We start from the raw sequence: 26,425 nt of genomic DNA, 5'->3' as shown, positions 1-26,425 counted from the left end.
GGTGCCGTGCTGCGCACCGTGGCGGGCTGTGTGCGGCAGCGGGTTCCGGAGGAGGGCCTTCTCCGGCCAGGAGGGTGGAGTGTGGCCCGGTTGACGCGGTAGCTGCGGAGAGGTGGTGACCAGCCTTCGCTGACTCTGGGTGGCCGAGCAGTCACACTTTGGTATCTTGCTATTTTGAGGCAGGGTCTCCCCGGTGTGATTCACGCTAGCCTAGAACGTGCTGGAGCTCAAGCTAGCCTGGAACCCGCGGCGTTGCTAGCGTCCCAGGCTTTTTTTGTTTTGTTTTCTTTTAAACTAGCGCTCCTGTACTAAACGCTTGCCTTGAACTCATGATCCTCTTGCTTCCCCCTTCTAAGTACTGGAATTACAGTGAGGCACCATTCCTGTCTTGGGCATCCTTTTATTTACACAACTTTTAAAGGAATAAACTTAAAAAAAAAATCCATATTATGTTTTGGGAGAGGAGCGTTTTATGGCAAGGATGTGGAGGTTGGAGGACAAGTTTCGTCAGACGATTCCTCAGGAATCCAGCTCCTTTCACCAGGATTTGCAACCATACCCTGTACCCTTGGAACCATCTTTTTGTCCCTTCATAGTATTTTAAGGAGGGCTGTAAAAGTTGCCCCGTCGTGCCAAACCTGGTTCTCTCAGCCTCTTCCTCCTTTCCTTCCTTTCAGACTGGCTAGTCTTCCTTCCTTTCTGGCCTAAAGGAAAGCCTGTTACAGCAGAATAGATTCCCAGGCATTAGGGTCATGGACTGACTCGCGTTTGCGCTTGTTCTCTCTTTGTCTCTCTGTCTCTCCCTACCTCTCTCTTTCTCTTTCTCTCCTAGCTCCCTAGTTAGACTGGTTTGTACACTCCCAGATCTGTCTTGTACTTATAAGGTAGAGCCATAGGGCTTTGGAAAACAAGCCTCTCTTAGTAATCCTTAAGGTGTTTATGGCTTGTGAGCTGTTTCATGGCTGCCATAGACCTCTTTTATCTCCATTAATCTTTTGTTGTTCTCAGTTGAAATGCCAGTCATTAAATGAGCCACTGAGATTGAACTCCCATTGTCCTCAAATCAGATTAAGTTTGTCATACAGTGGTGAGTCAGTGGAGAAAAATCCAGAGTTAAAAAGTGAATTGCTGAAAAGGTATTGCAGGTATTTGAGTCATTTGGTATGGTTCTGGTAGATTTCTAATTATTTTATTTTAATTAAGGTTTACAGAAAGAAGATCATAAATGTCAGCGCCACTTAACCAGGGTTAGCTGTTAAATCCTGACACTTTTTGTGCCAACCTCTTCATTGGGAAAAACTTAGGAAAAGATAGAAGACTCTGTCCACATTGGCAATGGCTATACCAATAACAGTGCTTGACTGTGATCTCTTGCTGTATGGCCGAGGCCACCGGACCTTGGACCGTTTTAAGCTGGATGATGTGACTGATGACTACTTGATGTCCATGTATGGATTTCCCCGACAGTTCATTTACTACTTAGTGGAACTCTTGGGGGCAAGTCTTTCTCGACCTACTCAGCGATCTAGGGCTATTAGCCCAGAGACACAAATCCTGGCGGCTTTAGGCTTCTATACCTCAGGTTCCTTCCAGACTCGGATGGGAGACGCAATTGGAATTAGTCAAGCCTCTATGAGTCGCTGTGTTACCAATGTCACTGAAGCCCTTGTGGAAAGGGCCTCACAGTTCATTCACTTTCCAGCTGATGAAGCTGCTATACAGTCTCTAAAGGATGAATTCTATGGATTGGCAGGGATGCCTGGGGTGATAGGGGTGGTTGACTGTATCCACGTGGCAATCAAGGCACCAAATGCTGAAGACCTCTCTTATGTGAACCGCAAGGGTCTGCATTCTTTGAACTGCCTGGTGGTGTGTGACATCAGAGGAACACTAATGACCGTGGAGACAAACTGGCCAGGTAGCCTCCAGGACTGTGCTGTATTACAGCAGTCTTCTCTAAGCAGTCAGTTTGAAACTGGGATGCCCAAAAATAGCTGGCTTCTTGGTAAGTTCGCAAGTATACATCTTCAATTTATACCCATAAAAAAGTTACGCGGTAGAGTGGGTGAAATCTGAGATGCTATAGTTGTACTCTTCACTCTGGTGAGAAATCATTGAGCCTTAATTTTTTTTTCTTTCATTTTTATTACTTTTTAGATACTTTTGAGACAGGTGACTTGTTATATTGCCCTGACTAGCCTGGAAACTTTGATGTAGACCAGGCTAGCCTTGAACTTAGAGGTTCACTTGCCTTTGCCGCCCAAGTGCTGAAAATTAAAGGTGTTCACCACCACACTCTTATTATTATTGTTGTTGTTGCTGTTGTTATTATTATTATTATTATTATTATTATTATTATTATTATTATTGGTTTTTCGAGATAGGGTTTCTCTGTGTAACAGAGCTTTGACTGTCCTGGACTCACATTGTAGACCAGGCTGGTCTTGAACTCACAGAGATCTGCCTGCCTCTGCCTCCCTGAGTGCTAGGACTAAAAGCGTGCACTACCACACTTGGCTCATAATTGTTTTTATTATTCTTGTACTAGGGATCAAACCCAAGGCTTGGGAATGCCAGGCAAAGATTCTACTTGTGAACCTTCAACCTTTTCACCTTGTTTATTATTATTATTATTATTATTATTATTATTATTATTATTATTATTATTATTATTAAATCAGCATTTAAGGGATAGAGAAGTGGCTTGGTTATAAAGAATATGTGGGGCCTAGGTTTGCTAATTGTGAGCATCCACATGGAGGCTCACTACCCATAACTCCAGTTCCAAGGAATCTAATGCTTTCTTCTGAGCTCAACAGCATAAAGCATGCACCTGGTACACAGATACACATGCAGGCATAACACCCATACACATAAAATAAATCTAAAAAATTTTTAAACAAAAACAATATTTAAGCTGGGTATTGTTTTATATGTTTGTAATCCCAGGACTTGGGAGACTGAGACAAAAAGCTTCCAAGTTCCAGGTATAGCTGGGCTATATAAAGTGTTCCAGGCCAACTTGGGTAGTGGGAGACCCTGTCTCAAAAATAAAGTACTAGGGATGTAAAGTAGGAGGTCCTGAGTTCAGTCCTCAGCACTACATAACTGTGCTGGTGCAAATTGTATTCCCAGTACACAAATGGCAGAGGCAGGAGGATCAGAAGTTCAGGATGATCCTCAGCTACATAGGGAGTTTGAAACCAGCCTGTGATACATGGCCCCCTATCTCAGAAACTAAACAAGAGGGCTTAAGAGATGGCTTAGAGATTAAGAGCTCATCCTGCTCTTCCAAATGCAGTTCTCAACACCCACAGTTCACAACCGCCTATAGCTCCAGCTCTAGGGGAGGTCATGCCCTCTTCTGGCCCATAAAGATACTTGAACCTCCACGGCATGCTCACCATACACATACTATTTTATTGAGCTAAGAGTAATAATTACAGTAAAATAAAGCTCATTCATGGGACCTTACAAACATTTCACCTCGTTCTTCTACTTCTAAGAATTTATCTTGGGGGCTCCTGGTGGTGTCTAAAATCCCAGCACTCTGGAAGCAGAGGACAGCCAAGGCTACACAGAGAAACCCTGTCTCCAAAACAAAACAAAGACACCTGGTGACAGAAGCTTGCAATTCCCGAATTTGGGAAGGGTCCGGAGGATGAGGGATTCAAGGTCATCCCTTGGTTTACATACTAAGTTTAAGGCCAGCGCAGGCTATATGAAACCGTGCATCAAAAGACAAAACTCAAAAACAGAGAACCAAGATTACAAAAATTTGCATTGCAAACTATAGCTACAGAAACAACTGTGGAGAGCAGTGGTTCTCAGCCTTCCTAAGGCTTCATCCCTTTAAGACAGTTTCCCACTTTGTGGTGATCCTCACCGTAAAATTACTTTCAATGCTACTTTATAACTAGAATTTTGCCACTGTTATGAATCGGAATGTAAATATCTGATTTTCCAATGGTTTTAGGCAACTTCTGTGTAAAGGTCATTCAACCCCTCTCCCCCCAAGAACCCTCAAGTTGAGAACCGCTGCTGTAGAGACTCAATGGTACAGTGCTTTCTTTCAAGTCTGGGGACCTGAGTATGATACTGTTCAACTATGGGGTCTCAGGAATTGAACCCATATAATAAAAAGCCATGCATGGTAGCATACACTTACAGTTTTACTACTAGGGAGGCAGAGATTGGCAGATCTCTGGAATGAACTCCAGCCATGAAGAAACCCCATCTCAAACAACACAGTAGACAATACCCAAGACAGCTTAGGTTAATTTCTGGCCTCAAAACATGGAAACACACACACACACACATCCTGTAAACCGCCCCCCCCCAAAAAAAAAATCAGCCAAAGTACTTACCAGTGCAGAGTTTATTAGTTGTAGTACATCCAGTAGGGGCAATAATTGTTATCATCTGTAAAATGATGACTATAAAACCAGCTGTAACTGGGTGTGATGGTGCATGCTTTAATCCTAGCACTTGGGAGGCAGAGACGGGGATGTCTGAGTTCAAGGCCAGTTTGGTCTACAAAGTGAGTTCCATTATAGCCATGGCTAACAGAGAAACTCTTGTCTTGAAAAACTGAAAGGGAGTGGGGACGGAGGGAGGGAGGAAAACCCATGGGGGGTGGCTGGAGAGATGGTTCAGAGGTTAAGAGCACTGGCTGCTCTTCCAAAGGGTTCTGAATTCAATTCCCACAACCACATGGTGGCTGACAACCATCTGTAACGAGATCTGGTGCCCTCTTCTGGCCTGCAAGCACACATGCAGGCAGAACACTATACATAATAAATAAACAAATCTGAGAGAGAAAGAAAAAAAAAAAGCAAGCAAGCAAGCTATAGCTGGGTAGTGCTGGCACACACCTTTAATCCCAGCACTTGGGAGGCAGAAGCAGGCAGATCTCTTGAGTTGGAGGCCGGTCTATAGAATGAGTTTTAAGACAGCCAGGGCTACACAGAGAAACTCTGTAAAAACAAAAACAAAAGAGCTTGCTTCTCCAGTCTGCTCCTATCAGCTGAGTCTCATTAAAAGGCTGATTCAGTGATTTGAGCCAGACAAGAATCTGTTCACGATTAAGCAGTATAAACCAAAGTGACTGTTCAGCTCTGACAAGTATTGTTAGTAACAATGAAACTGTTGAGCCTGGAAGCTTTGTTTGAGCTTTACCTCTTTTATTTATATTTTAAATTTTATCTCTATGGGTGTTTTGTATATCCGTGTACCTTGGGTGTGCCTGGTGCCTGCAGAGACCAGAAGAAGGTATTAGATATCCTGGAACTGGAGTTACAGATGGCTGTGAGCAACTCTGCTGGGACCAGAACTCAGGTCCTCTGGATAGCAACCAGTGCTCTTAACTGCTGAGCTCTCTTCCTAGTCCCTTGTCTTAGTTAGGGTTCCTATTGCTATGAAGAGACAGGAAGACCACAGCTACTCTTATAAAGGAAAATATTTAATTGGGGCTGGTTACAGGTTCAGAGGGTTTTTTTCCATTATTGTCATGGCGTTATGAAGGTAGACATGGTACTGATAAGGAACTCAGAGTTCTACGTCTTGATTTTCAGGCAGCAGAAAGAAACTGAAACACTGGCCAGACTTGAATTTATAAAATCTCAAAGGGGGCAGTGGTAGTGTACAACTTTTGTCCCAGCACTTGAGGCAGAGACAGGCAGATCTCTGAGTTCAAGGCCCACCTGGTCTACAGAGTGAGATCCAGGACAGCCATAGCTATACAGAGAAACATTGTCTTGAAAGAACAAAAAACAAACAAACAAACAAAAAACCAAAAATACTCAAAGTCTGACCCCTATGACACACATCCTTCAACAAGGTCACACTTTCTAATAGTGCCACTTCCTGTGGGCCAAGCCTTCCTACTAAAACCACCTTACACTTTAAGCTTTAAGCTAAGCTAACAGGGCAAGAGCTATGTTATGCACAACCTGCTGTGTTTTTTTTTTTTTTTTTTTGGGGGGGGGCAGGGTTTCTCACCATGGCTGTGCTGGAACTCACTCTGTAGACCAGGCCAGCTTTTAACTCAGAGCCTGCTCTGCCTCCTGAGTGCTGTGATTAAAGGTGAATCACCATGCCCGACACAACATTTGTTTAAGGGTGGAATGATTTATTAGAAGTGAGCATGGTGGCTCCTGGCTGTAGTGTCAGATTTAGCAGAGACTGAGGCAAAAGGGATCATTTGAGCAGAGGAGTTCTGATCTAGACAAAGGAAAGAGCGGGGCATGATGGCACATACCTGTAATAAGGCACGTGGAAGAGTAGGCAGAAACATGAAGAGTTCAAGACCAGTTTCTGCTACTTATTAAGGTCATGGCCAATCTAGGTATTCTGTAGGGTTCAGAGAATCATCTATAATAGCCATGTTTTCAGTTTTGAATGAGTAGGTTTAACTAAATATATAGCAAAAAAAAAAAAAAAAGTAAAAGAATAAGTAACAAGTGATAGATATGTTATAGGTTCAGGAATAGCTGCATAGTGACCACTCGGACACCAGACTCAGATTGATGGAAGTTTATTGAATGCTGAACAAAAACTGACCAATTAGGGCCATAATCTGGACTGGGGAGCCAGACTATGACTGTTTCTAAGGCAGGTTTTTGGGTTTTTTTTTAATATGAAAAACTGTAACCAGGTAACAACCAAGTAAGCAGGTATAGGAAGCAAGGTTGGGGGGCAGCATTGATGAGCTAAACAGAATCGACTTTGTTCCAAGTATATTGTGTTTTATCTAGGAAGCTAGACAAAGCGCTTTAAGCTGATTGGCTGGGATTTAGAGTAGGAGACCTCTTAGGGGCTTTCCAGCTTTCTGGGAGTAAGGAACATAGCAGAATGTAGTGATCTTACCTCTTATAGAACATACGTTTATCTTCAATTCAAGCAGAACATGAATTTGTCATCTATTATTTTATTCTAAGCAGCAAGCATTGAACTATTGAACTAAGAACTTGAGCTTAATTTTACCTCATACTCAAGATGAGAACTGGGGAGGTAAAATGGCTTCTGATATGCTAAAGGTGACAACCGGTGTTAACAGAGGAGCCATAGTTATGCTAAGAACTAAGTGGGTTTCAACAGAGGGGCTATAGAGTTTAAGCAGTTACAACAGATAGACAGCTAACCATCAAATTGGGGCTTACAGACAGCTAATAGAAAGTGACTGGGAAATTTGAGGCAGTCAGCTGGAGCTCCTGATTGAGTTTTCTCTCAGTGGATGAGCTTCTCATGGTCAACTTCCCCAGCTTGTCTTTCTCACGGTAGGTACTTTTATATCATGTATATAAAAGTAATTATCAAGTAATAATTACCAAGTTGACATGGTTCACCTTCTAGCTGTTCCAAAAACAAGACGTTTTTACTCCTGGACTGATTTGCTGTTCTCTTTTCATCACAAAATTTGTAGCAGATAGCCCATCTTTAGACAGGGAGCCTTGGAAGACATTGAAATGTGCTTGGGCCTGAACCTGGGGGAGGAACCGTTGATTCTAGAGTCAGTGAACTCAAACAGCACATGACAGTTTGCCAATACAATGTATGTTACACTAGGTTATGTGAGCTCCTGTCTCAAGAAAGAAAAGAAGGAAAGGAGGAAGAGGAGAAAAAGAAAAGTGAAGGATTAAGACATTGAGGCAGGGTTTTGAGTTTCAGGACAATATGAACTTCATAGTGAAAACTTCTATAGAAAAAGAAAAATTTATCAAAAGTGTTGGGATACCTCTGTATTAGCAGAAAACCACTAATCATATTTATACTGCGTGTGATCAAAGTGAGGCACTTAACATGCAGTAGATGCTCAGGAAATACCTGTTTGTAATGTTTAAATGCTTCTTTAGAGAGAAACCTACCCAGGCCCAAGTGCAGCCTACTGCTGCATTGATGGGTTTACAGCATCTGATTGTCCTCAGTTATACCATTTCCATGCAACATGTCGACAGGACTTCAGTTTGTCCTCCAGTCTGGCCTCAAACTGACTCCCAAGATGGTCTTAAGCTTAAGCTCATAATCCACCAGCCTTAGCCTCCTGAGTGCTAGTGTTACATGGAAATTCAAGGCCAGCCAGGGACCCCTGCTTTAAAAAAAAAAAAAGTCAAATAATATTATCAATTTTTTTTAAAGATGTATTTGATGTATTTATTTATGTATTAAATGTTTGGTCTGCAGGTACACCTGTGCGCCAGAAGAGAGCACCAGATCTCATTATAGATAGTTGTGAGCCACCATATGGTTGCTGGGAATTGAACTCAGGGTCTCTGGAAGAGCATCTGGTGCTCTTAACCTCTGAGCCACATATATATACACAGATATATATATGTACATACACACACACACACATATATGAGGAAACTGAGAGTCACACAGAATATTTAAATTCTTTTTTTTTTTTTTTTTAAATAGGCCTCTCACTGTTTCCCAGACTGGCTTCAGGAGCCTGATTCTCTTGGCTTCCCTTGGGATTTCAGGTGCACACCGTCACATTCCACTATAAGTTCCTTTTAAACCATCCCTTCCTGTTATCATTCTTAGTTGTCTCTAACGGTGTATTACCTAAACTCCCAGGCTCTGAATCCGCCACACAGTCAGCTTGAGTTATTATTTCTTTAGCTCTTAGGCTAGTGCTATTAAGCAGCCTTTGGGTAAGATCTCCCAAAATGTCTTAAGGGTGTCTGAGTGATCACATGGACATTTATAATCCATTCCCCATCTAATCCTAATCCCTACATGAGTATCTGTTTTCCAGTGATTCGTGAGTTATAAGCAGCTAGTGACTGTGGAACATGTGTTATTTATTTTCTCGTTATTTGTGTGTGTGTGTAAGTGTTGGGTGCATGTGTTCCAGCCTTTGTGTGAAGGTCAGAAAACTTAGTGGGATTAGTTTTCTCTTTCCACCTTTATGTGAGTTCCAGGGATTGGGTTCAAGTTGTCAGGCTCATGTGGCAAGTACTTTACCCACTGAGCCATCTTGCCCAGCTCCTGGTTTTTGTTTTGTTTTTTGATTTTGAGAAAGGGTCTTACTCTGAGCCCAAGTGCTTACCACCTATTATATACAGCCCCCGTGTTTAGTATGTCACAAGTGTCAATGTTCAGTCTGTCACATGTGTTATTTCATTATTGTTTATAATATCCTTTTAAAACATTTTGTTTAGTTTTTTGAGATAGGGTTTCTCCATGTAGCCCAGGCTGGCCTCAAACTCAGAGATCCGCTTTCCTCTGCCTTCCAAGTGCTTGGAATAAAGGCATGCACTACCACACTTAAAACACTTTTATATTTATGTTGAGTTCAGAGGACAATTTGCAGGAATTAGTTCTCTCTTTGGTTTCTAGGGATCAGTCATGGATCAATCAGGCTTTGTATTTGTATTAAGCACCTTTACACTGAGCCATCTAGGATCCAGTATCATTTTTCCCTTTTCTCTTCCCTCCTGGCTTTTTTGCCCTACCTGTCCTTAAACTTGCCTCACAAGCACTGCGTTACATGTGTATGTTATCATAGCCTCCTCTACATTCATTTTTTTTTAATTTAGTATTTGGAAAGAGTGAGTTGAGTTAAAGGGAGAGTAGGAATTGGTACACACCTATAATCCCAGCATTTGAGAGGTGGAGACAAGAGTATTAGAGTTCAGGGGCTTGAACTACTTGAGACCCTGGCTTCACACCAAACAAAAGTGGTGGAGGAAAGAGCCAGATGTGGTAGCTCATGCCTATAGTGCCAGCACTTAGGAGGTGGCGGCTGGAGGACTGCTGTCAATTTAAGGTCAGCTTGAGCTACATAGGGAGTGTTAGGTCTACAGCATGAGACTGTCTCAAAAAAGAAAACCAGCTAAATATAAACTTTAAATTTTTGTGAGACATCTCAGTTATTTTCAGCTAATCTAGTCTTAGAAACATAATCTCCTAAATGAAAGAAGGCTTTTATTATTTTTGGAACAGTGGCCATCTCTGTCATAAGAGTCGACTACTTGCTGAACTTGCTGGTGGGTCATGAGTACAGTGCTTACCTCGCTACTCAGGACCCAGTGGCAGATTGGGGTGGGTCAGGCCTCTGTGTGAGTGCGTTGTTTGCCAGGATATTAAACATTATAGAAACATTGTGCTCTTGGACTAGGACTTTGCTCCCCACTTGTGTTTGCTTTTCTTAGCACTTCCCAGGATCCTTTGATAAGGAACTCACTTAAAGGAAATGCCTCTGTGTATTATTTGAATCCGTTTCTGATTTCTTCTCATAATTACTGTTTTTTATCATCATATTCGTGTTCCTCCAACTCCTCTGTTACAAAAGTGTTATTATGTTTATGTGATTGCAGTATGCAAGAATGCAGTGCCACTGAAAACTGATGGCTACTGCAGACACAGGTCTTATTCTTTTCAGCACTGGGAGGATAAATTGTGAAATGGTATGAAATCCCTAGGTCATGCTTTCAGACATTAAAGTTAATAGTAAAATTAGAAAATTTCCTCATGGGTGTTTTTAGATCTTTTATTAGAATTCTCTTTTTCTGTTGAATTCTTACTATTTAGAGATTGTGTAAGGTTGGTGTCCTGTTTGGTTTTGGGGTGAGGGTTGGTTGGTTTGGTCTCACCATGTAGACCAGGCTGGCTTCATACTCACAGAGATCTACCTGACTCTCTCCTGAGTGCTGGGATTGAAGATATATGCTACCACATCTGACCCTTTATAATTTTATTAAGCCTTTAAAAAGAACAGTATCTCTGAATGTGAAAACTTACAGGGAATGGTGTCACACACATCTATAAGTCCAGCACTTGAAAAGTAAAGGGAGGAGGATCAGGAATTCAAGATTATTCTCAGCTGCCTAGCAAGAGCAGCTGGGATACATGAAACTCTGTCTCAAGAAAACGAAAAGTAAGGGGCTGGAGAGATAGCTCAGTGGTTAAGAACACTGATGGCTCTTCCAGAAGACCAGGGTTCAGTTCACAGCACCCACATGGTAGCTCACAGCTGTGTGTAACCCCAGTTCCATGGGATCTAATGCCCTCACACCAATGCATGTAAAATAAAGTTAAAAAAAAAAAAAAGGAAGAAGGAAAAAAAAAGTATATAAAAAAGACAGGGAAGCCAGTTGCTGTGGCACACGCTTGTAATCTCAGCACTTGGAGAGGCGGAGGCAGGTGGATCTCTCTCTGAGGCCAGCCAGTCTACAAAGTGAGTCCAGGACAGCCAAGACTGCGCAGAGAAACCTGTCTCAAAACAAAAACAAAACAAACAAACAAACAACAACAACAAAAAGACAGGGAATTCTTAGGGCTATTGCTATAGCAGAGGCAGAATGCTTCTCTAGCATGTGCAAGGCCCCAAGTTCTCCCTCAGCATGGTTAAATAAATAAAACACCTAAAAAGAAAAAGCCAAAAATGTGATTCCTGTGTTTCTGCTTCCTCCTTTTAGATGCTCTCGATTTGGATTTGTCACCTCTCAGCCTTTTCTCCATTGGTTTTAGTCAAGGATATTGCTAGCCACCACTGCTTATGCTTCTAACAGTGACACACTTTGTTGGCTTTTGGTGGTTTTTCACTGTAAAGACCAGGCTGGCCTCGCTGGTCGCCTTCCTGCCTCAGCCTCCCAAGTGCAGACATTACTGGCTTGTGCCATCTATACTGGGATTGGCCTGTGGCCTCGACTTTCATCACCTACCATCACCACCACCATGGAGAAAAGGGAGGAAGGGCTAAAGAACTGTGGGCAGAGAACAAGTTTCGGGAAGAGGGGAAAGGGTTCAATCAGTAGTAGTTCATGCTCTATTTAAAATTGTTCATTTTTATTTCATGTGTATGAGAGTTGGCCTGCATATATGTATATATATTATGTATGTGTGACCAGTATACTTGGAGGCCAAAAAAGTGTTGATTTCCCTGGAACTGGAGTTAAGGACTGTTGTAAGCCACATGTGGGTTACATGCTGGGAACTGAATGCAGGTCCTCTGTAAGAGCAGCACTTATTTTAACACCTGAGCCATCTCTCTACTCTCACTTTACTTTCTTTTTTTACAATTTATTTATTAATTATACAGTATTCTGCCTGCATGTATGCCTACACACCAGAAGAGGACACCAGATCTCACTTATAGATGGTCATGAGCCACCACTCTGGAAGAGCAAACAGGGCTCTTAATCGCTGAGGCATCTCTCCAGCTCCCCCGACCACCACTTTCTTATGACATTTTTATCTTGGTTATTATGCGATGGTATGCTTTGGCTCCAAAGGCTGTTGTATTTTCCTGTCCTTCCTCACTGTGTTTCCAAATGTCACTGTTTTTGTTCCATGACACAAGGTCTCACTGAGTAGCTCCAACTGGCCTGGAAGGTGAGGTATTCCTTCTGTCTCAGCATCTTGAGCACTGAGATTATAGTCTAGCCTGAGTTTCAGTTCTTGTTTGTCATCCATTCACAGTCATCTTCTCTTTGGCCTTTCATGCAGGCGACAGCTCCTTCTTTCTCCATACCTGGCTCATGACTCCAGTTCATGTTCCTGAAACTCCAGCAGAGTATCGCTATAATAGGGCCCATTCTGCAACACACAGTGTGATCGAGAAGACTTTGCGGACCCTCTGTTCTAGGTTCCGATGCCTGGATGGATCGAAGGGGGCGTTGCAGTATTCACCAGAGAAATCCAGCCACATCATCTTGGCTTGCTGTGTCCTGCACAACATTTCCTTGGAACATGGAATGGATGTTTGGTCCTCTCCAATGACTGGACCCATTGAACAGCCCCCTGGGGGCGAGTTTGAGCAAATGGAGTCTCTGGACTTAGAGGCTGACCGAATCCGGCAGGAGCTGATGCTCACTCATTTTAGTTAGTGTGGAACTCAGAAGGAGGAGGGACACTTTCTAGAATGAGCTGTAACAACCTTCCGCAAAGTTACCAGCCCATCACAAAATTCTGTGGTCCAGCGTGACTGAGTGTGCACACTTGTCATAGATTAGCATTTACTATTTTAGAAGGGCAGGGGGTGGGGGACACACGCCAGCCCTTGCAAATGTGTCAACTAGACCAAAACCAAGACAGTGTTTCCCTAGTGTACAGTGAATCCCAGGCTATGCACCACTTTTTTCAAAGTTCACTGATTACAATGGCAAAGTCACATAGTAAAGGAGAAAACAGCACATAACCAAAGCATTTTGTTGTTTCATTTATCTGGAGACCTCAAATGAAAATGTTTGTCCTTATTTATTCATTTATTGCTATTTTGTATGAGACATTTTTTTCTATGTAGCATGGACTTGCCTGGTGCTCACTGTGTAGCCCAGGTTGGCCTGGAACTTGTAGCAGCCCTCCTGCTTCAGCCTCCCAAATTTCCTGATTCTTTGTTTTTATCCTTTGCTGTCTACAGAGACAAATAGGAAGAAAGAATGAATTTAGTTGAGAAATGGTCCTCTTTTTTGTTTGTTTGTTTTTGGTTTCTCTGTATAGCCTTGGCTGTCCTGGACTTGCTTTGTAGACCAGGCTGTCCTTGAACGTACAGAGAATCCCCCGGCCTCTGCTCCTCGAGTGCTGGGATTACTGTGTGTGCCGCTACACCCTTCGAGAAATGGTCTTCTACTAAGAGTAGGTGAGCACTCATCCAGCATGTGTGACAGCTCGACCCCTAGAACTGAAGACAGACTAAATAGTAATAAGAGAAAGGAACTAGCAGTGTGCATTTGCAGGGTTGTTTAGAAGAGGACATTAGGGACTGTGGGAAGCACCATGCCGGCTCTAACTGGACTATGATTTGGATCTAGTTCTTAGAGGGAACATCTGAATTCCAGACCTTAGTCCACCCTTGAGTCAGTCAGAGCCTAAGCTTGAAGAAGGTAACTCAAATATAAATAAAATATTAAGTTTATACCTTACAGATGCTCTAAGACCCTGGCAGTTAAATGAACAAAAGAGTCCTACAAGTTTATAAAATTCCTATCTAACTAAACTACATTAAAAAAAAACACATTGATTTATTTTGTGTGTGGGTGGGATGCATGTGTAGAGGTCAGAATACCACTTGTGGGTCTCAGAGATGAAATTCATACCAGGCTTGGCAGCAAGCATCTTTACCTGCGGAGATATCTTGCTGGCCTGACATTTCTTTCTTCTTTCCTTTTCCCTGTTTAATGTGGCAATGAGATTGAACTTAAGAGTCTGCTTTCTAGCAGGGCTTGGTGGTGCACGCCCGTGATCCCAGGACTCAGGGAGGCAGAGGCAGGTAGATTGCTGTGAGTTCAAGATCAGCTTGGTCTACAAAGTGAGTACAGGACAGCCAAGGCTACACAGAGAAACCCTGTCTCAAAAAATAAATAAATAAAATAAAAATAAAAGGTCTGCTTTCTGTATGCTCGGCAAGTGTTCTACCTCTAAGCTATATCCTTAGATTGCTTTTTTTGTTTCCATTTTATTACTCTCTTGTCCAAGCTGTCCTGGAACTCACTAACTCAGGCCTTAAACTTGTGATCCTTCTGAGTCACCCTCCTTAGCAGTTGGAATTACAGACCTGTGTCATGTTGTGTTTGTTATGGCTGTGGTAAGAATATTTATATAGTATATTTTGGAATTCTTTATACAGAGGACAATTCTGGGGTAAGAAAAGAGGATCTTAGAGCTAGGCATAGTGGCTCATGCCTGTAATCCTAGCACTCAGGAGGCTGAAGTTCTGATTTCAAAGCCAACCTGTACCACAGTCTCAGGCCAGTCTGGGCTACTGTGGGAGCCCTGTCTTTGAAAAGCAGAAGTACAAAGCATGGCTTGAAATAAACTGTGGAGTTAGACCTTAGAAAATATTATATGCAGAGTGATAGACAGAACTTCCCAGGAAATAAATAACCCCCTAACAAGTCTTGTTCTAAAATTTCACTACTGTAAAAACAACCTGATAGGGATAATAGAAGTGTGAATTAGGTTCACACATCGGTGTCTTTGCTGGGACTAAAAAGATATTTTCCTGAGGATTGTCTTGTTCCCAGTTTCTCAGTCACTTATCATGTGACACCTCTGAATTGGCCTCTTGGATCATTTTCTACCTGCCTTTGGCAGTGTTAATCTGGTGATTTTCAAAGTAAAGAAGTGAACAGCTGATGACAGAAATGTGGAAATAAATTGAGGGTGACTCATCCTCAAGATTAAAAACAATTATGGATTATTATCTGCTGTTTATTTCCATTCCAAATGTTGCTTCTTATCCTTATCTTCCTCTGTGAAGAGTGGGTCGCTTGGCAGGAGAGTGAATTTAATGAGTACAAGGAGGTCCTAGAGGGGGGACGGACAGTGGATGGTTGATAGAAACTAGTTCTGAGCATTATACAATGAAGACTTTGTTATATTTTGTTCTTTGTACACTTTTTTTTCTATTTATTTTGAGATAATATCTCACTAGGCAGGCATGGCTGGCCTGGTACTGATTATTTAGCTCAGGGTGTCCTCATATTCAGCAGTCTTCCTGTCTTTGTTTCCTAGGTACTAGAATGACAGATACACCACAGTACTTAGCTCTGTTTTTGTTGTTTGGTTGGTTGGTTTTTATTTTATTAAGACAGAGTTTTACCATATAGCTTTATTTTACCTAAAACTCAATGAATAGACCAAGCTGACTTTGGAGTCATAGAAGTCCATCTGTTTATGGAGTGCTGGGATTAAAGGCCTTAATCAGCCACCTGTTTTTTGTTTTGTTTTTCTTTTTCCAGACAGGCTTTCTTTGTATAGTGTTGGCTGTCCCAGACTTGCTTTGTAGATCAGGCTAGCCTTGAACTCATAGCGATCCCCTTGCCTCTGCCTCCCTGAGTGCTGGAATTGAAGGTGTGTGCCACCAAGACTGGCTCAGCTACTTCTTCCTTCCTTCCTTCCTTCCTTCCTTCCTTCCTTCCTTCCTTCCTTCCTTCCTTCCTTCCTTCCTTCCTTCCCATCGAGACAGGGTTTCTTTTTGTAGCCCTGGCTGTCTTGGAACTCGCTCTATAGATCAGGCTGGCTTCAAACTCAGAGATCCACTTGCTTCTGCTCATAAGGGCTGGGATTAAAGACATGTGCCACCATTCCTGGCATTGTATGTATGTATGTATTTAGTTTGTTATTTATTGCTGGGGAATCAAATCCAGAGCCTAGCACACAATACTTAAGCATTCTATTCGGGGCTACAACTTCATAGTGTGCAAAACTTAACAATAGCTTGTTTTGTCTCCCTCATAAGGTATGTAGCCTCCTCAAACTTGCCACTCTCCTGGTTTAGCTTCCAGATGCTGAGAAAAAGAAGAAAACAAAATAAAACAAAACAAAACCAAAACTGAAAGCTTCTACCCCTGTGTGTGTCCTCATCCTTGGGTCTGTTTTATTGTCTAGATTTTACCAAGATTTTATAAAACTGTATGTATAAAAGATGATAGACTCAAAATTTAACATTCCCCAGTCCGCTTTTCTTTATTTAGTCTTTCTAAATTCTTTCCATGTGATTGACAGTGATAAGATCTATTCTTAGGGCGATGGACTATCCTGGTCTGCTCAGGGTTGTCACAATTTTAGCACTGAAAGGCCTCTGTCCAACTGATCGTTATAACAGAGACTCAGGGAGGATTGTCGCCTAAAATTCAAGGGTATAGCTCCACAAGAAAAACCTACTAGAACACAGCCATCAACAACCAGCACAGCAGTGAGCTATGGAGTGTCCATGCCAGAGTGTAGAAGGACATCAACCCAGGCTGATTGCAATTTCTGCCCACCTGGTTTCTAGTTATGAGTTCTCTGGTGTGAGAAGAATCCTAGTATTTCTGAGTATTTCAACTCTGCATCTCTGTTGTTCAGTCTGATCCAGATCATCTTAAGAACAAGCAAGTCATTTACTAACAAGTTGAAGCTTAATTCCATATTCAGAAGAACTTTTCCAGAGGACTCCTTTAGATCACCACTGGTACCTGAAGCCATTTCTTTTCTTGCTCTGGGCACAGAAGGAAGGGGCTTATGCATACTAAGCAAGCACTTTGCCCCTAAACACCACTGCAGGTCATCTTTCCCAAAGGCTCATAAAGTAGTCCAGCCTCAGTTTTTCAATTATCTCCATTTGTAGAAGATAATTTTACATCTATGTGTAAAATTACATTTTTTCCCCTCCAAGTTTCTGCAGGGTTCTGGGGGGTATAAGTCTGTTGGTACAGTGCTTGCCTAAGATGCACAAAGCTCTGGGCTCAGTTTCTAGCAGTGCATTGGAATTGGACATGGTCATGTAGTACTTGAGAGGTAAAGGCAGGAGGATCAGGAGTTCAAGGTCAGCCTTGCCTACCTGGCCAGTCTGGAATTCCTGAGACCCTGTTAAGAAAGTTTCCAGACCTTAAAAACTTCTTGTGTTCTTGAAATTCTTCTTTTTCTTCTTCTTCTTCTTATTATTTTAAGTCAGTGGACTCTATTGCTTCTGAGTTGTGGGGTTTAGGAGTTCTTGGTAGAGCAGGTCCATTTCCTGTTCATCACCACAAGCTTCTGGCTTCACAGGATAGCACTGCCCCTGCCGATGGCCTCCTTGAACAGATCAGGGCAGTTCTTGCTCTTTCAGATTAAATGCCTGCTGCAGATGGCCCCGAGCATTCTTACTGATGGTGGTCCTCAGGTAGGAATTGGCTGCTTTTTGCTGACTGGATCAGCATTTCATGACCACCACAATCTTTTTGCCATTGGCCGCAGGCTCCACAGTCTTGTGTTGAAATAGTCAAAGGAGTTGTGGCAATTTAGATTATTGGGCTCAGTGCTATGTATTTCCTTATTCCTCTTGATAAGGAAACCAGAACAATTTCAAACAGCCATCCATTGCAGTTGTGTAGACGTGGCTTCTCTCCCTGTGGCCGCCAGTGACAGAGCTTGACATTTTTTTTTAAGATTTATTTATTTATTATATATACAGTGTTCTGCCTGCATGTACACATTCACACCAGAAGAGGGCACCAGATCTCACTATATATGGTTGTGAGCCACTATGTGTTGCTGGGAATTGAACTCTGGTCCTCTGGAAGAGGAAGCAGTGCTCTTAACCATTGAGTCATCTCTCCAGCTCCAGAGCTTGACATTCTTGAAATTAATGTCTTTAGTTCTCTTTCACTGTGTCAAGGTTTCAAAATACAGTAGTTGTTTGGGTCAAATTTGAATAAAGATTCTGTATCTAAACCCCATACTCCAAAAGCCTCCCTAAAAGGAAGCTTCCCGAAAGCCTTGAGGAGACAACGCACTTGTCGTTTGGCTCTAGAATATGACAGCTTGCTTATTAAGTTGTCCCTGACTTACAGAGGTCACATTTGTCCCTGACTTACAGAGGTCACAGAGCTACCGAGGATAAAGACTGAGTCCCAAGTTTTCTTAGGTGTGGTGTGCCTTTCCTGGGAGATATGAACAAATGCCTATTTGACCCAATATGTTGTTAGAGAATCACCAACAACAGAACATATAAATTATTCTGTCCAAGCCTAGAGTGGTGAACCAACAAGTTTGAAGTCTTTTACAAGAACACGGGCAAGCTATGGGCAGTAATGGCACCGAACAAGAGTTTTCCCCCTTCACTTAACAATCATTAACTGCTAATTTATCTCCAGTGACATGCTCTAGGTAATTTGCTGTCTTTGCCCTGGTGGTTGAGAGGGTTAGAAAGAGCAATCTGTCTCTTTAAGGGGAAAATACACACAGGATGCTTTGAGGGAATAATTTCCCATCTCTGGGACAAGCTCATTTTCACCTTTACTGTTTAAATTTTATTTTTATTTTATGTTCATTGGTGTTTTGACTGCATGTATATCAGTGTGAGGGTATCAGATCCCCTAGAACAGGAGTTGCAGACGTTGTGAGCTGCCATGTGGGTGCTGGGAATTGAAACCGGGTTCTCCGGGAGAGCAGCCAGTGCTCTTAATTGCTGAGCCATCTCTTCAGCCCCTTATTTTTTTCACCTTTATTGCCCTGCCTTTCACTACATCTTTCACCCATGTTGTTTGGGTTTTGAAGCCTTCCAGAGACTCATAAGCACCAAGTCTGGCTGTCAGTTTTTCTTCTTCAAACTCTGACTCTACACAAATCTCACGACACCTGTTTTGGGGTGTCCACTCAACCTACTTATGTCTCTAGTGCTATGATAAAACACCGTGAGCAAAAATAACTCGGGAATGAAACAGTTTATTTCAGCCTACACTTCCAAACACAGTCCACCTAAATATGGGCAGGAGCCTGGAGCTGGAAAGGAGGCCACGGAGGAATGTCGTTTACTCTTACAGGGCTTGGCTTACTCACTTTCACTGTGTAGCCTTGGCTGCCCTGAACTTGCTTTGTAGACCAGGCTGTCCTCAAACTCACAAAGATCCACCTGCCTTTGCCTCCTGAGCTCTGGGATTTTCTTATACCACTCAGGACCACCTACACAGGGATAGCACTGCCCCCATCGGCCTGGACCTCCTATATCAGTTATTAATTAGCTGCCTTACAGACTTGTCTACAGGACAGTTAATGGAGGCATTTTCTTAACTGCAGCTCCTCTTTCCAGATAATTCTAGCTTGTGTCAATTTGACAAAACAAAACAAAAACAAAGACAAAACAAAAACAAAATGAAACAAAAACTAAGCAGGATACTTTCTATCAGCTTTTTCTTTTTTCAGCATCTCTTGACTAGTTTAGCATTTTTTTAAACACAATTTACATTCCAGTCTAAATCATTTAGAGCCATAGAACATTTCCCACTCTATAAAAATCATGTCTGGTCCGGTCGTAGTGGTACATGCCTATGCCTTTAATGCCAGCACTTGGGAGGTAGAAGAAGCCAGATTTCTGTGAGCTTGAGGCCAGGTTGGCCCACAGAATGAGTTCTAGAACAGCCAGGCTGCACAGGGCTGTCTTGAAAAACCAACCCCAGCCAGGTGCGGTGGTGCACCCCTGTAATTGGAGCGCCACTCTGAGAGGCAGAGGTGGAGGGATCTCTGTGAGTTTGAGGCCAGCATGATCTACAAAGTGAGTCCAGGGCAGCCAAGATTGCACAGAGAGACTGTCTTGGTAAAATAAAATAAAATAAAATAATAATAATAATAATAATAATAACAACAACAACAACAACAACAACAGAAAAGAAAGAAAAGAAAAGAAAGAAAGAAGGAAGGGAGGACCCCTCCCCAAGAGATTATGTCCTACCCATGAGGCACAGAAAGCACACTGAATCCCTATTTCCTGCTAAATTAGCCTCTCTTTCTCCCTCCCCTCTGTTTTTTTTTCTGGCTGTTGCAGTTTGTTTCTCTAGAGCTGTGATAAACACTTTGACCAAAAACGATTTGGGAAAGGATTTATTTCATCTTACAGGTTACAGTTTATGAGTGGAAGCCAAGGCAGAAGTCAAGACAGGACTTGAAACAGAAACTTTGCTGGCTTCCTCCCCTGGCTCACTCGGATATAATCCCAGCTCCAGAGGTTTCAACACCGCTGCCTTCTTCATGTACCTGCACTCATGTGGACATGCCCACACTCAGCACATACATACGCATAATCAAGAAATACGGCCAATCATGAAAAAAAAATGAGAGGCCCAGAGTTCTAGTCCCAGCATTCCCATCAGGAGGCTCAGAGTCATTTGTAACTACAGCCCCAGGGGATATCAAGCTCTTTTTCTGGCCTCCATGGGGACCTGCAAACATGTGGTGTACACACATACAAACACACACACAAACACATCATTAAAATAAGTCTTCTCCAATTCAGGCAGTTCAGATGCAGAGTAGTTCCTGTCTGCGTACTGAATGACGCACTTTCTTCTCCTCTGTATTAGATGTTGGGCCGCACAGGGGTTTTCTGTCATGTCTTCCTTTTCCCCTTTCTCCTCACTGTCCAATACTTCCTATGGGTTCTAAGTGTCCGGAATCCCAGAAAAGAGTCCTTAGCACAATCTAATTTGTACTCTTTCTCTTATGCAAGAAACAACACACACACAAAGCCCACAGTGATGGAACTCACCTTTTAATCCCAGCACTTGGAAGGCAGAGGCAGATGGATCTCTGACTTCAAAGCCAGCCTGGTCTACAGTTCCAGGACAGCCAGGGCTACATAGAGAAAGCCCGTCTTGAAAAAATGAAGTTAAAAAAGAAGAAAGAAAAGAAATAATAAACTTATAACTCTATCTCATTATTTTCACCCACCTTATTGCAGATCACTAAAAAAAGAAAAAACAAACAAACAAACAAACCACAGGGTAGAGAGATGGCTCAGTGGTTAAGAGCACTGTCCGCTCTTTCAGAGGTCCTGAGTTCAATTCCCAGCAAACACATGGTGGCTCACAACCACCTATAATGTGATCTGATGCCCTCTCTGGCACACAGGTGTACATGCAGATAGAGCACTCATACATAAATAAAATCTTAAACAAACAAACAAACAAAATACTGGTACCCTGTACTATGTAGCACCCGGTGGCTATGGTATTGTGTAGCCCCGTCTGATCTGGATCAACATATGCACTGAAACTCACAAAAATCTGCTTGCTTCTTCCTCCCTGGTGCTGGGGTCAAAGGTGTGCACTGTCACAGCTGACTCTTCTTCATTTTCCTGCTAATTCAGAAGCCAGTGTAATGTCTCCCTTATGTGAGCACCTTCTCTTTGAGATAGTTCAACTTCAGTCTCATGTCTTATGGCAAAGTTCACATGATGCCATAATCTGCTTACAATCCCATTCCACACATTCTAGTTGAAAAGATTATAGTATATTCTCTGTGCTCATGTACTCAGGTGGTAGCTCCCCTCCCTTTTAATCAAGGAGATGTGTGTTCCATATCATAGAGAAACAGTCATTCATGGATTTTCCCACAAATCTCCACCTTCAAAGGGAACAGCATCTCAGTTATATGCCTTATCACCCACGGGGACAAAGCAATGGCAACCAGAGCAGGAAGACATTCCCTATGCCATGGAGAAGGACAGCCATAACAGAATTGCCCCCAGGCTGGCTCCTGTAGCTTACCTTTGCTATGCTGTGGGTTCTTTTTCCCACCCTTTATCCACCCAGTTTCACCCCCTATCCCTAGGTAGGAGAGAAAGGATAGGGGGGAGAGGGGGAGGGAGAGAGAGAGAGAGAGAGATCCTTGAATCTAATTTCTTTCTTTTTCTCTTTTGAGCATGACTACTGATAAACTGCAACAAACCCCCCTGAACGACCAGCAGCTACCCACACCACCTAATCGGGGCTCTAGAATTTATATACTGTTAGGGTTTTTGTATCGCCGAAAAAGACCCCAGACTCAGATGGTATGCAAAAACAAAGAAGGGTTAGTATCTATCTACAGGATGGTTGGTCTCTTTCCAGGCTTAGGACAGCATCCATTGTCCCCTCTTGACTATGTGCCCAAGGTATGTTACCCCCTGCTGACACAGCTGGGCCTTCTTGGGCAATACTCAGTGGCCCATCCCGGACAGTTGTTGTAGCAGGTCAGTGGTCACTCGGCAGCAGGTCTCTGCATCTGGGGCAGCTACAAGGAAATCATCCATGTACTGCAAAAGACTGACACTTGGGTGAACTCAGGTCCTTGTGCAGTGCCTCCTCAAAGATGGTAGGAGGGTTCTTGAATTCCTGTGGCAGCCTGGTCCAGGGCACCTGTCCAATAAAGCCTCACTTTGGATCATGCCATTTGAAGGCAAACAGGGGCTGACTGGCTGGGGCCAATGGCAAACTGAAGAAGGGGTCCTTGAGATCCAGCACTGTGTAGATGGTCCATTTGGGTGGCAGGCTGCTCAACAGGGTGTTTGGGTTTGACAGTGTTGGGTGAATATTCTCTGGGTGAATATACCCTGTTGCTGACTTCTTTCAAGTCCTGCACTGGACAATAATCATTGGAGTGTGGCTTCTTCACCAGTGGCAAGAGGGGTGTTTCACCCCAGCTGGCAAGGAACCAGGATTCCATTCCCAGAGGCGGTTGATGTAGGGGCATGATACCAGCCCAAGCCTCTCGAGGGATGGGGTATTGCCTGATCCTTGCAGGGACGGTGTTAGCCCTCAGTTGCACTATAATGGGGACTGGTGTTTGGCCAGTCCTAAGTTGATCTGAGCCTATACCTCAGAAACGGTCCTTATCAACTCTTGCAGGAAAGCATCAGGGTCAGGGGCCCCGAGCGGTGGAGCCTAAAGTTTATGCTCATCTTCCAGGACCAAGGTTAAAATATGTATTGGGCCCTTCCCATCTAGGACCTGCACTCCCTTGGGTCCAAAAATGGATTTGGGCTCCCATTTTGGTCAGGAGGTCATGGCCCAGGAAAGGATAAGGACATCCTGATATGACCATAAATGAATGGGTTACCCGTCCCATTCCCAAGTCCACCCGATTTGGGTGTCCATGGATAGGGCTTGGTGCCTGTGGTGCTCTGAACCCGTCTTTTTGTCTGAACGGGGTCCCATTGGTTGTCTTAGAACTAAATGTTGACCTCTGGTGTCCACCTAGAAATATACCAGCTTCCCCTCCACCTTTAGGGTTATTCAGGACTCATAGAGGTGTGTGTGCAAGCTCTGACATCCTCAATCACTGAGTTCTCCTAGCTCCAGGACCTTTGATTTCTTGGTCTGGGCTCTCTTGGGACATTCATTTTTCCACTGCCCCCTTTCCTTGCAGTAATAGCACTGATCTTTTTTGATGGGTGTCCACCCCCCCCGGGGGGGGGTCTAGCTTCTCCCTGGTGAAGAGACTGCTTACTTCCTTCTCTCATATAGGCCAGATTCTTTAGCTCTTTAGTGTTACGTTGGTCAAGATGGCCCGCAAGCAGGATCTTCGTTAGTTTCCCATTTTATCTGTCCTCTGGAGTTTCCCTATTATTGTAGACCTTTTCTGTTATTAACTGAGCAGCCAACTCAGTTAATTGTTTACCTGCAAATCTATCTAGCCATTGGAGCTTACACTGGATGTCTGGGGCGGCCTGATTAACAAAAGCCATGTTGATAGCTGATTGGTTCTCCTATGCTTCTGGGTAGAAAGGAGTGTAGATCTGGTAGGCATCCATCAGCCTCTACAGGAAGGCACCTGGGCTCTCATCCTTACCCTGAACTATCTAAGTCACTTTAGATAAATTTGTGGGCTACCTAGAGGCCTCTCAGGAGCCACCCCCGCCCCCAATGAGAATCTGACAATAGGCCTAGAGCCTCACCTTACCTGCAGCAGAGTTGTAGTCCCAGTCAGGTTGAGCAAGTGGAAAGGCTGCATCAGTATCAGCCTGGACCCGAGTGGGTAACCCATTGGTGCCAGAGCCAGTTTCTGAGCCACCCTCAGAAGGTGGTCCCTTTCCTCCATAGTGAAGAGGACCTGGAGCAGCTGCTGACAATTATCCCAAGTGGGCTGGTGGGTCAAATTCACTGAATCTAAGAGGTCAATGAGTACTGAGGGTTGTTGGAGAGCTAGAGTTCTGGTGTTTCCCGTTATATAAATAATCACTAGCAAAGGGCAAATGGGTCATGTACTGTCTCCCATTAGTGTTGGGAGGTCCCGTGGACCTGAGGGGGAGAAGCATGGTAGATTCTGCCTCTGCCTGATGAGCCGTTCAAGCTCTGGGGTTAGGCAGGCTCACTAGAGAGTCTGCTTGAGGGGGAGCCTGTCCCCCTCCCCCACAGTGGCGGCCTTCCCGGGAACAGGTGGAGGAGCTGGGACATATGGTAGGTGATAAAGGTCATTCTTCTCTGGGGCTGAAGGGAGAGGTATAGGGGGGTCATTGTGGCAGTGCCTTTCAGACCAGGATTATGGAAAACCTGGGGTTCAGAAAAGGTTTGAGCCAAGATGGGGTGGGGGTCGCTCCACCAGGTATTGCCTGGTGATATAGGGAATCTGGTTCAGGTGTCCTGGAGTCTAACAAACCAAAACTTTTACCCTGTAAACGGTAGGCAAGTGGAATGTCCCCTCTACTGGCCAGCTCACCTTGAACGTGGGCTGTTCTTTCCTACAAAAGTTAATTTACCTGGGTGAACAACCAAAACTGAATCCTCCGTGACCTGGTTCTTGAAGTGATCCAGCACTAGACTCAAAGGGGTACATGAAGCCTGACCCATGATTGAAACCGATTAGTCCAGAAAAACCCACAGCAAGACAATGACAAGGAAGAAGACACTCATGAATAGACACAGACAGACTTTCCTGGGAAAATGAAAAAAGCAAAACCAAAAACCAGAAAGCAGCATCCCTTGGTCTCACTTTCTGTGCACAAGATACAAAGAGACCTGATGCCAGCTCAGAAACCAGATGAGCATTTTCAAATTCTCCCAGAACCAGGTAAGGACCCGAGAGCTCTCTCCAGGTGTTGGGAGTATCCTCCACCATCCCTGGCCATTGGACTGTGTGCATGACTGACAAGTCACCTTCAGCCTCCAAACTGTGCTCAAGTGGTTACCAGAGCAGAGACAACAGACAGCATACACAGGGTGCCCCAAACACTTACCAATCAGCTAGGGAGAAAACAGGTCCCTTGAATGCTCAACCAGTCTCTGTAGGGGTTCTCAGTGATTCTGATGAGCCCCCAAATGTTAGGATTTGTGAATCGCTGAAGATACCAGACTCAGATGGTGTGCAAAAACAGTGTTTATTCTGCAGAGAATTCCAGCATGCTGGGGTCACCTCCTTCACAAAATGGTGGCGACTCAGAAATGGGCTGGAAGGCCCTATTTATAAGCAGTTAGGGGAATCAGGAATGATTAGGTGACCTCTGGTTTGATTGGTGGGCAGCTAGCCTAGAGGTATGGGGCTAATCAGGATTGGTCAGGAGCTCAGGGACTTTCCAAAGCAATTATTAAGTAACTATCTCTGACCCAGCGAGGTGTTGGGGCAGATTCTGATTGGCTGCCCATCACATATTCCTAGAAACCAAAACTGAAACTCAAGCCTAGTCAGATAAAGTTAAAACTAAAGCCTGTCATGAAGTCAGCCTCTTCAAAGTCCCCAGAATTCCAAATGTCAACAATTGCAGAAACTATCTGCAGCTGGCAAAATGACCCATCTGCTAGAGCAGGAGGCGAATCACAGTGAGCTGCTGTGGACAGTCTGAAGCCACCCCAGATCCCCACACCTGCGATTAAAACAAAATCACATTCTTAAAATAGTTCTGATTTTTAAAGAAACCACCATAGTTCAGCTTCAGTTGCAGGTCTTCTCACCCAGAGCAAGGCCTGTGCAACTTACTCCTCCCAAACTCTATTTCTCCCCAGTCTCATCTTTGAGTCTGTTTCTCAACTGTTCAGATGCCAAGTGTTGCCTAACTTTTCCTGAGGAGATGTGAAAAACAAAACAAAACAAGACAAAACAAACAAAACAAAACAAAAAACACCTATTCATCCTAAATAAAGCATCAATGGCATACTAAAGAAATTATTTCACCCAAGTCTAGCTTAAGCCAACGAAGGTTGCTTACAGGAGAATGACTGAGGGGTTACTTATGGAAGTGTGGGCAATGTGTGGGAGCTATATTACCCAA

At 43.5% G+C, this 26,425-nt stretch overlaps 1 protein-coding gene and 1 pseudogene across 1 annotated transcript; one reads left to right on the top strand and one right to left on the bottom strand.

The window, feature by feature from the left end:
* Positions 1 to 14: 14 nt before the first annotated feature.
* Positions 15 to 16,292, top strand: Harbi1 (harbinger transposase derived 1). The gene is made up of 3 exons (XM_055600658.1): positions 15 to 161; positions 1,204 to 2,005; positions 12,454 to 16,292. Exons 2-3 carry the CDS (start codon positions 1,336 to 1,338, stop codon positions 12,831 to 12,833), a joined length of 1,050 nt encoding a protein of 349 aa, XP_055456633.1. The 5' UTR covers positions 15 to 161; positions 1,204 to 1,335; the 3' UTR covers positions 12,834 to 16,292.
* Positions 16,293 to 17,412: 1,120 nt separating this feature from the next.
* On the bottom strand, positions 17,413 to 25,010 carry LOC129673239 (60S ribosomal protein L28-like; annotated as a pseudogene).
* Between the last annotated feature and the right edge of the window lie 1,415 nt (positions 25,011 to 26,425).

The sequence above is a fragment of the Psammomys obesus genome, unplaced genomic scaffold (genome assembly GCF_907164565.1).
Source record: "Psammomys obesus unplaced genomic scaffold, mPsaObe1.curated_primary_1811, whole genome shotgun sequence".
Lineage (NCBI taxonomy): Eukaryota > Metazoa > Chordata > Mammalia > Rodentia > Muridae > Psammomys > Psammomys obesus.
The sequence above is the reverse complement of the archived record's forward strand: the minus strand, read 5'-3'. Positions and strand labels throughout refer to the sequence as shown.